We start from the raw sequence: 11,771 nt of genomic DNA, 5'->3' as shown, positions 1-11,771 counted from the left end.
CTCTCACCTTTTCCAGGAAAGTTCTCAGAATGAAGTGAAATGTGATGGTATCATACCCACAGCCCAGGGTGGAGTGCAGCTGAATGGAAAGGACGTTTTCTGTAGTAGCTCGAAAATGGTTGATCTGCAGCAAAACCAGTTAAAATGTTTAAAGTCCACCAAATCGCCATAACCAGAGCTGTGTTCATTTCTTTGGGAAGTGTAACTTACTTTCCTAAGTCAAGAGGAGCTGATGAGTTTCTACTTTTTCCCAAAACACTAAATAACAACAAAAACCACCACATCCGTTACCCGAACACCTGCTTGTTACTCTGCACTGCAAGATTGTCCTCATCCACGAGGTCATTACATGCAGTGACAAAAGACTCAATTTGAGGTATTTGATTAAATAATTTTGAAAATGTTTCAGATATTTGTAGTTAGTGAGAGTCCCTGAAATTGTCAGATATTTTGGGACAAAAGACTTAAACTGTAATTAAATCAACAATAGTTTAATAACGTCCATAACTGTAGAATAAGTGAAAAGACAGTATTGAGGTCAAATTAAATGGTTAAAAAAGGGATCAAATTAGCCCCCCCCCCATAATTCTTATCTCTTAAATATTTAATCTTGTGTTCTGGATCATTGTCATCTTGTGTGTGCTAGTTTCTTTTAGACTTTAGATCAGAGACAGACGCTCTGGTGTTTTTCAGCATTGTTCTCCCTCCATCATTTGTAAGGTTAAGGTTGTGATGTGTGGCTTGCTTTCTCTGCACAGAGTTTTGTGTGTTTCACCATAGTTTGGTTCCGCTTGTCTTAGAATGCTGTTTCATTCATGTGGCCTTTAGGTTGAGTTTCAACTCAAGATAAGTAGCTCCTGTTAAATGGTTAGTTCACCCAAAATTAAATTTCTGTCATTAATTACTCGCCCTCATGTCGTTCCACACTGTAAGATCTTCGTTCATCTTCAGAACACAAATTAAGATATTTTTGATGAAATCCAAGAGGTATATGACTCGTCCATAGACCGCAATATAATCAACACTTTCAAGGTCCAGAAAGGTACTAAAGACATCGTTAAAGCAGTCATGTGACTGCAGTGGTTCTTTTTGTGCCTGGAAGTGCTGGACGTAAACAACGCATGAGAATGACACAGAAGAGAAGAGATTGTTGAATAAAGTGGTTATTTTTCTTTTGTTTTTGCGCACAAAAAGTATTCTCGTCTCTTCATAACATTAAGGTTGAACCACTGCAGTCACATGACTGTTTTAACGATGTCTTTAGTACCTTTCTGGACCTTGAAAGTGTTGATTATATTGCTGTCTATGGACGAGTCATAAACCTCTCGGATTTCATCAACAATATCTTAATTTGTGTTCTGAAGATGAATGAAGGTCTTACGGGTGTGGAATGACATGAGGGGGAGTGATTAATGACAGAAATTTCATTTTTGGGTGAACTAACCCTTTAAGGCTCTGTCTTATGTTGGACGCTGAGATGTTATGTTGTCAGTACTAAGCTGGAACCTTCAGGATTCTTTGTCGTTTGTTTGTAGCATGTCCATGTTTCATAAACTCAGACGGTGATTTTAGATTTCCTTGTGTAATCTTATCCAGATTTGTACACTTCAGCAAGCTCTTTGAGCTGGTCAAACCTGCACTTTCATAAGTTTAAAGGAATAGATGAAAAAATGTAATTAAAAATCGTCATCACAACCATGTCGTTCAAAACATGTATGACTTTCTTCCTTCGGTGGAACACAAAATAAAATATTTTATATCTAAAAATCTCTATAAAAAAAAAATTCCATACAATGACATGTTGTTACCAGAGGCTGTAAAGCTCTAAAAGAAGCGAAATGTGCCATAAAAGTACTCCATACAACTCACACTACATCCAAGTCTTCTGAAACCATACGATAACAACTGTGTGAGATCCAGTGGTTCACAAGGGTGAAATATAGATGATAAGCCAATCAGGCTTGCAGATCTCAAACTTAGTGACAGACCAGTGTTTCATCTAATGCTTGACTTTATTTTGAGATCATCGCATCAGCCAATTCTCCATTTATCAAAAGGGTTTGTTTTGTATACATCTTATGAGTCATTATTAATTTGTATTTTTGTATGTCAGTGTAGTTTTGGCCATCAGTCACACTGCTGTTCAGATTCTGGTGTTAACCACTGAAACCCATGTGTGTTGGCCACTGAACTTACATTAAGTATGAATAAATTATACCGCTTATGAATATTCAGTTTTTCCTTATGAGGCACTGAAGAAACTAGAAAATTGTTTGTCTGAAATCCTCAAGTTAAAACAGACATGCTGAAAAAGGCATGTGTTTATTATTTGCATATTTTAAGATGCCTTTTTGGTCCATAGATGCATCTCTGTATTATTATTGCAGGCGTTTGCTTGTTTTGATGAGTGCATTATCGATAAAGTGCATTTATTTTGGCCTGAATGTTTTATCTATCGATCAAAGGTAGCATGTTTTTACATAGTTATAGCATTTTTAAAATGTTTGAACATGTTTTAACAGTGGATGCGTAGGAGGGTAATTGTACTTCTGGACTCTGGGAGTTTTTGAAGGAAAAAAGGTTTGCAGTGGAACGCAATCTTATCAAAGGCTTTTTCTGTCTGATTACAAGGCAGCGTACTGTTCCCTTGAGTATTATGGTTATCTCTGCAGGGGCTGGTGATCAGATAGAAGTCTCCCTTTATTATTTGTTTGTGGAAAGGTAAGGTTGTGTGGTGGTAAAATAAGTCTGATTTTGTTTTGTTGTGCTGTACCATCTACAGGGTATAAATGAGGACACATAGGCTGCATACGAATACTGTATAGTGGGTGAAAAACAGTATGTGAGCCAAGTAGTATGTACAAATTCAGGAAACAGTAGACAAAAAGTACCCAGATGACCTACCACATCCGATGGACATTTTACTATCCCATGAGGCCATTGGAGAGGAGTTGTTAATCACAGTGAATCGACAGTGTAGGTCAATGTCCAGATGTGTGTCCAGAATACATACTAGAACATACTTTTTTAACGGTCATAGTAACTCGTAAATATGAGATTTCTGACGCAGCCATAATCTTCAATTAACAATTAGGGATTTTTAAGGTGTCACTACTACTATTGTTCATACGTGAAGTTAGAGATTTAAAGGGCTTGTTTGTGCTAGACATGAATGACACCTATAATCATGTGGCTTTTTGACAAGAGGTGTGCTGTTACCTTTTTAAGGGATTTGATTTAAGATTTAATATTATTGAGACTTGGAAGTGTGCTCATTTGATTTGGACAGTGAGTAGCACCACTTATAATCCATCTTAGCAACACAACGAAATGTTTGCATTTTTCTTCGGCTGTTTTATTGTATGCCAGGTGAAAAGTCTGATCGCTTTACTTTGATTTGATTTCTCTTCCCAAACACCACTAAAAATGAATGTGAAATTTATTTTAATGCTTCAGTTTGTAACTCAGTTTGTTTAAAGTAATTCAGTAGTTATTCTTCTTAATTCTGTGGAAGGATACTCGTTTTTAGAAATGTGTCAAGTTTCTGTTTTAGGTGTTGTTCTCGTTTCTTGCACTTCACTGAACTCAGTTATGGCACATTCCTTTTCCATCAAACAGGCCTCACTGCCTCCGACTGAACGGTTTTCTGATCCATATTCTTGTTCAGCAGGCTAAAAACATCTGAGAGCTTGAGTGATTCCTTTAATTATTCAGTTTAAAGGAGATCTGACTCTACTCATCTAGTAGTAGTTCACATTTGCTGTTGTAAGAAAAATGTCTGAAAAATTCAAGACCAATACATTGTATGGTAACACTTTATTTTAGGGTATTTTAACTAGTTGCTTATTAGCATGCATATTACTGCAATATCGGCTATTTATTAGTACTTATTAAGCACATATTAATGCCTTATTCTGCATGACCTCATTCTACATTCTTAATCCTACCCAATACCTAAACTTAACAACTACCTTACTGACTATTAATAAGCAGTAAATTAGGAGTTTATTGAGGGGAAAAGTTGTAGTTAATAGTTTATATGTGTTCCCTATACTAAAGTGTTACCCATTGTATAAATTTGTAGACTAAATGTGAACGTTGATTGGAAATTAATGTGGGTCAATTTCTTAAATTTCTCTAATTTCTTATGATGCATATTTGGAAAAGATATTAGAAGAACAGCAGATTGCAGCAGTTCATTGGGACGTTGTAGTGGTTATCCTAGATGCATGACCGCTTTGGACAAGTTGAAATTTATTATTTACATTCTGTAAATTGTAATGGAGTTCCTTTACTAATTTCTGATCACATTAGACTTGCACTGTATTACTGCACAGACATTTACCTTTGTTTTTACAAACTGAGGGATGTTAAATGATTGACTGTAATCAACAAGAAGTCACTGATGTTCACCGGAAATTTTGTTTAACCAGTTGGTTACATGAAGAATCTCATTGTTTTTTACTTTAAGAAAAGGTTTAATAATTTCTTACTACCATATTTTCTATTTCTATTATATGAATACATTGTACACCATATATTATACATATTTTATATCTCTCCTAAGTCATGACTGCATACTTCGATTACTTAAACTCATCAAAATAATTCAACCAATTTCAAATTAATTTAAGTTGTACAAGATACATCCAGGCAAGATTTAAAAAAATATTAGTTGAAATGACAAAATTACACTGCAGAAGTAAAAAAAAAAAAAAAAATCTGTTCTTTTGTGAATCAATAGGAAGGTTATCTGGCTACAGTAATAACTTCCCTCCAACAGTTTTAACCACAGAAATGTCCACACACTTTTATGAGGTATAAAACAATTAATGTATTTGTGTTTACCTGCACAACAATACATGGATAACTATCAGACATCAGCATTTATTGAACATGCTACTGTGCTACTGTTTGGCGTGCAGCTGATGTTTCATGTTGTTCTAAGAAAAAATTATGCAAGCGTTCAGCTGAAGAAAAGTTTTTCGGCAAATTTACATTAGACAAAAAATGCCTGAAAAACACTTTTCATATGAAGATTATAAATGGCCTATAGGTGAACTATTTATCCTGTAATAATGTGTTAAGTCAACCATGTAGGCCTTAACAATTAACTGGTTGAATTGCAGTAGTATAGGAACTATAAAATCTAGAATAACAAGAACTACCTGTTCATCCTAACAATCGAAGAGGAGCCTATGGCTAAGCTGTTTGAAACGGGCATTATTTCTGTACTTCTGTTTGGTGCCACTAGTGAAATTACACACTCCAGCTTTCAGATAATAAATGGACCATACTTACATCCCTCGCAGTGTTGTTTATAATCCAAACTCTATAACGTTGGATACCCTTGGATTCAATAGTCCAGTCCGGCCAATACGCTGTGGTGTTTCAGCATGATTGGTTTCTGCCTTTCCAGGAGCAACATTGATCCTCTTTGTTGGAACACAGTCTCAGTAACTCAGAAAAGCTATAACGCTCAAGTTTGCTCAAATCTTTGTTTGTAACAGTCATGTACTTTAGGTTTTACATAAATTTTATTTAACTAAAAAAAAAACCTTGCATTCTTGCTAATAAATACAGTTTGCTTGTCCTTGTGTTTAGGTCTTGATCTTGGCTCTGCATTAGTTAGCAACAGAATAAGAGGATCGTTGTTGTTGCTATATGCGTTTGTTAACCACATAAAGCCTCACATAGCCGTATTTTAATAATTTGATAATCGTCTCTTTTTTCAACAAGCCATTTGTTGGATGACTGGTTAACAATACTGGCCCATCTCTACCTGTTATGGCATTTCCCATTAATATGATTTGTGCACTTTACTGTTCGTTACTTTGATATGAAGGTGTCTTTTTAGAATGGATATTTAGTTCTACTCGGAGAGAACCAAAGTAGTGCTGTCTCTGCAGTGGCTGTGCACGAGAAAAACTCTAACAGATTTATGTGGGACAATTTTAACTACATTTCCATGTGTGAAAGCTGAGACAGATTTCTGTGTGTGTACTGGAATGCTAGATCCTGTATTCACAGCTGGAAATTATCATCATTGTCATTGGTTTCAAACCTGTATGGCTTTCTTTTCCCACAGAATATAAAAGGCGATGTTCAGCAGAATGTTAGTGACTGACAGCCTTGATAACCTTTGACTTGTGGTGTAAAGCGGTGCGGTTCTAGATAAATGTTTCAAATAGCGATCACGATTCTCCCATGATTCTGAACAGACAACTAAACAAAATAACATGTAATTTAAGAGGTTCTGATGAAACATTAATTGCTGCAGTCTATTTAAAATGTTTAATTAATTTGAATGAATTATTTTTAAAAAATTGGTTTGAGTGAATGATTCAATGACTCACTCATAAAGACTTCACTCGTTTCATTACTGGATGAATCAGTGTTTTTGAACAAATCTCTTGAATGAATGATTGTCGCCACCTACTGGTGTAACAATATAATCAATACAATCTTTATTTGAAGCGCCACATTGGTGGGATTTTGTCAAAGGTATAATAGACAGAGCTGAATCGTTGTCATTTAGGAATGAGTGTGTTTGAATCGAGATCGGAAATCCTTTAACGATTAATCGTGCAGCTCTATTTTCCATAAATTGCATGTGGGTGATGACTGAGGCTGTCGTTTCTGTTTTGTGTGGTACGGAAGACAGGAATGACGTGGTGGTGGGTAAATGATGACAGAATTTTCATTTTTTGACGAAAAAAAGAAAAGAAAAAAAGTCAGAAACAAAATATGGAAGGAGCAAAAACTAAACAAATATTCAACGGATGACCTGACCAGCTCTTGTCTCTTGTTTTTGTTATACCAGTGGCTAAGTATAGTTGAATACACCTGCATAACTTTTACACAACCTGTATGATTTATCATTTATCAAATCAATTAATTCATTTGCATTAGCAACCCTCGAAACGTGAATTATTAGCTGACTAATATTACATTAGTTGACTATAAGCGTCGTTGTATACATCACTTTAATATTACTTTATTTATTTAATAGTATGCAGCATTGAAAAATTGTATAACTTCAGAAAATTATTTGTGAAGATCTACTGATATGTAGCCATTTTAAGATTGTCCAGTAACCTCTTGGTCAATTAACAGAAGTGTCTCTCTGTCCACTGAGCATTTTAAATAGCTCTGCCAGCTTTGTCTGTGTGTGGTAAACAGTTTTAATTCATTGAGTTGTAATATCTATTTATCTGCCACAGGCCAACCTGCTTTCTAGATATCGATATTCACGTTACCACTGAAACACCTGTATCGGTCGACCGCTGCTTCCAGTGGAACAACTCTGGAAAACTGAACATTTGTTTGTCACATTTTACAAATCTTTTTGAGAATCTCTAGCTGTCCAATAGTAGCACACACTTATTTCAGAGGCAGTATACACAGTTCAAAAGCATCTCTAGTTACTACTGAGTGTTTCAGGCAGAAGTGTGACGATCTCAAAGATCTGAATCCATGAACCTGGCAAAACTCGTTAAAAGTTTTTGTAATGTTGACCCAGTTCCTTTTAAACATAATTTTGTTTCCTTGGTAGACTCACAAATTCCTGTGCGTCCTGACTGGCCTAGATTATCATCATATCCTCCGTTTTGATTGATGTATGTAAATGAATTTCCATATAGAATTTTGATAAAACTTTATAGCAACAATTGCATCAAACATTTTTCGCTGTTAAGGTTCAATTGAATATGAAAACGCACGGACACAAATCTCGGGATGTTCATACACTCTGCATGTCTTTCTCCTCGGGGAATGTATGTTGCTTTGCTCGCTTTCATTATGTCTGTTTCCTTTGGGTTAACTGAAACAACAGCTCCGGCACAGATGCATGCAAACAGAGGAACTGACTTCCTGCTGATATTTAAATGAAGCGTGTAGGGCACTGATCTCAACTGTAGGGACAGGCCCGGTAGAAAATAAACCACACACAAACACTCAGTAAACCACTTATCTATCTATCTGTCTGTATATCTATCTATCTAGTCTGAGTAAAAGCGTCTCTCTCTGTTCACAGATATTGTAGTGGCTGAAATTACGGATGCGTTTCGACAGCCCTCTCTCTTCTATCACTTGGCTGTGAGAGAGAGTTTCAGCATGGTCAACAACATCATCCTTTACTGTGACCACAACTCAGACTCACTGCAGTCTCTTCAGGTCAGAAGCTCTTTTATCTCAGTGACACCGAAGTCAAGAGTCAAATGTGCATCAAATTTAAAATGAAAGGGTCATTTTTTCAGCACCTTACTTTCATGTATTCTTCTAGTCTGAAGTTTAGAGATATAAAAAAATGAGCAGTCTTTGTTACAGCTATTTTCTACATTTTAGAATCATAGTAAAGTTATGAAAACTATGAAATAACACACATCACCAAAGATATCAACTGTTTAAAGTTTTCTAGAATCCAGACACATATTCCAGCTCTGCGCACTCTTGGCACAGCTTCTGGCATGAAAAGTATTGAAAGGGTTCAAATGTATGTTAAAAATGTTTGATTCTTTCCCTCGCTGTCCACTTTCTACGATTTTTAAACAACATTTTTGTATTTTTAAAAAAATGTAGATTTATTAAGTAATATGTTGGCACAATTTATATTTGTCTGCAAACTAAATGTAAACATTATGCCTTTAAAACAAAAGTTAATTAGGATCATGAAAGACATAAGTTCAGCCACACCTCTGACTGGTTGTGTATTACTGCATTAGGTGACCGTGATTTTGCCAAGTAGGACATTTTCCTGGATCAGCAACAACATTCCAAAAGAACAAATATTCTAATCCTATCCCTAACACAACCTGTGCCTTAAGAAATGAAGAGCACTTTTGTGAAATGTCAGTGAGGAGGAATGATCGTCCTCTAAATTAATTCTACATAATGCATACAACAGCAAGAACCACCAACAACACTCAAAAATCTCTGATATTGATCACATCATGCAACCATTTGGACTGAGAAACAAACTGATGCACATTTGAAGGGGGAATGGTCAGAAGGAAGTAATAGCTTGATAAGAATGTTGCTTGAAACTTCTTCTAGTTTTAAACTGAACCCTAAAATCTGATTGGTTGATAGTATGTTGATGAAGGAGCTTGTCTTAATTAGCAAATAACAGTGAGCAACTGCATCATGGTGTGTTGCAAATACATTTACTGTAATGTAAACTTACACACATTCTAATTAAAGATGTATGGGGCAAGTAGGAAAATCCTCATGATCTTGTGAGGAAAAGGGTGCTTACTCATTTATTGGATGGACACAAATTATTAACACAACTCCCATTATTTGCAGCGCATCACTTAGACATCCAACCATTTAATCACAATGTAGGTTTTATTGCCACAGTGAATTACAGTAGGCAGGCATCATTGTCATGGAGATCCTCCCGGCAAGGTCAGACACCTCTATTATTATTTTACATTACTAAATGGAATTATGCCAGGTGAGTGGGGAGTAAATTACATAATGTGAGATATATTTAGATTAGCTCTTTAATGCAGTGAGTTTATTACTAGGCAGAATTTCGTGGAGGATGGTGCTTGTCGAACACACATGCACACAGATGTTCGGAAAGGAACTTGAGCACATTGCTTAATTCGTACTTCATATTGTAAACTTTATACTCGTTATTTCAGGAAACATTACACAATATGCATCGATAAGCATTTCAAAGAGTAGTATGCTGCGTTGTATCAACCAAGCATTGACTTTCTTTGTCTCTGCATATTAAACTAAAATAGGAGAAAGTGTTTACATTAAAAATGACATTGTGCTTTGAACCGTTCAATGAAATAATGTGTCAAGAATAAGGTGTTGAAACCGAGTCATTACGTTTGTTTCATTGCCACTGGAAATGAAAGCAAGTTGTATACTCAACAGAGTGTACATGCAGAAACAGAACTAGTATGACTAGTATAGTGTTTTGAACATAGACACACACACGGTTAATCAAAAATATTCAGACACAGTGTATTCTTTAGGTGTATATTCTTCACAGTGTATTCTTCAAAAAGAGAGCTGGCCATGTGCACAACCTGAATTCATTCATGTCTGATCTTTTTTTCGTACAGGACATGATATGTCAGAAGAATATGGTAAGTGTCTTAACCTTCACTCACTCTCTGACTCATGCTTATTTGCTGCCATTTTCAAACAGAAAGTTCAGATTCTTTGCGTTTGTGCTGTTGTAGACTCATGTAGGCTAATCGGTTTGATTGCAAACCTGAAAGCGTGAAAAAAGAAAAACGTTTACTTTGATCATTTTCAGCTTTGGTTATTTCATGTTATAGGTCAGGAGTTTTCAATCTTTTAGATGCCATCCTCATGCGAGGGACCCCGACCCTAAAATTTAAAAGGCAGTTATATATTTTCAAGTATAAAGACCCAATTACTACTTTGGAAAAAAATTAGTATTATAAATGGATCCCAGTTTGAAAATATGCAATTTGACAGAGATTATTGATGTATTTTGTTGGTTGATTGAGACTTTTGCAACAAGTTGCAATGTTGTCAGTTCTTTCAGCCAACGGAATCATTAACGGCCTAAAGATTTGTGAGGAAACGACAGGGGGATTGTGAGATTGTGGTAGACTAGAGGCGTCTTTTCAATGAAATACAGTATACTGTACAGGGGGCTCAGAAAACTTGTCAAATAAAATGAAATAAAATGCATAAATTTTAAAACTTAAATGCAATTCAGTTTCACCAAAATGTAAACCAAAAGCCAAAAATAATAATAGAAGTGTTTCACAATCAAGGGAAACTCTTCTCTACACCTACACCTCTCTATACATCGCTTTGTTGGTTTTAAAGTGGTTTTCTGAACTTGGGTGTGAAATAGTGATCTGGAGTACAATTCATGTGGGCTTCAAAACAATCCAGTTTAGCTTGCAGAATTGAAACACTATTGCCGAGTTGTTCCAAACCATGACTTTTTTTTACATAGACCACAAAAGGTGAATTTTTAAAGAATATCATGATTGTTCTTTTCAGTATAATGATTATGGACTTGACAAACAAAACAAACACCATTTTAGTATGAAAAAAGTAGTCCTTATTACTTGCATGCTATATTCCAAGCCTTCACTGAAAATTAAGTCATTTTCCTCTACTTCTACCCTGTTAAATGTAAATCTCATGGCTTACGACGACTACAGTGAACGAGTCACTGTTTTTGGAGCTTGAAGTCTCCATTAATTGCACGGAAAAGAGTGACCGGTACAGGGTTTCTGCGGGTCTTAAAAGTCTTAATTTGCCTTTACACAAAAGTAAGGCCTTAATTCTTAAATCAGAGTAGAAAGTCATGGCATTAAATGTTGCACTCATTGCAAAAAATGTATATCTTTCTCAATATTTCTGTCCTATATTCCAGTCTAAACATCTTTAAATCAAGATACATTTACTTGAGATGCAAATGCAAAATTAAGTGAAAATGAACAAAGTTGAGTCACTTCATTGTGATCAATTTCACAGAAAACAAGATTTCATATATTATGTCATTTTGTGTCTCCATTAAATGCATCTTGATGTAAGAATCTTTATACAGTTGCACTGAAAAACAAGACAAAAATACTTTTTTGCAGTTTGATCAGAAGGTACAGTAAAAGATATTTACATATTTTAGTGGTTGGGGGTTATTTTATTTTTTTTGTTTTGTAAAATGCTGTCCACAACCCAGACAGGACCTGTGATTTTGGGGACATGTCTTATGCTATAGATATTCACTGTAGATATTAACTGTATTCCACTGCTTCGGT

At 35.4% G+C, this 11,771-nt stretch overlaps 1 protein-coding gene across 3 annotated transcripts in view; it reads left to right on the top strand.

Moving 5' to 3' along the window:
• The window catches only part of map3k5 (mitogen-activated protein kinase kinase kinase 5), a 35,729-nt gene that overhangs the window by 1,239 nt on the left and 22,719 nt on the right, over positions 1-11,771 (top strand). For 2 of the 3 annotated variants that reach the window (XM_051876244.1, XM_051876246.1), the window contains exons 2-3: positions 8,036-8,175; positions 10,086-10,109. In XM_051876244.1, coding sequence (XP_051732204.1) covers positions 8,036-8,175; positions 10,086-10,109 — 164 coding nt within the window. Of the gene's footprint in view, positions 377-8,035; positions 8,176-10,085; positions 10,110-11,771 lie in introns of all 3 variants that reach the window. The other variant, XM_051876247.1, reaches the window with a different exon arrangement.

Source organism: Ctenopharyngodon idella, chromosome 20, assembly GCF_019924925.1.
Source record: "Ctenopharyngodon idella isolate HZGC_01 chromosome 20, HZGC01, whole genome shotgun sequence".
Taxonomy (NCBI): Eukaryota; Metazoa; Chordata; class Actinopteri; order Cypriniformes; family Xenocyprididae; genus Ctenopharyngodon; species Ctenopharyngodon idella.
Note: the sequence above shows the minus strand (reverse complement) of the source record. Positions and strands in the feature narration are given on the sequence as shown.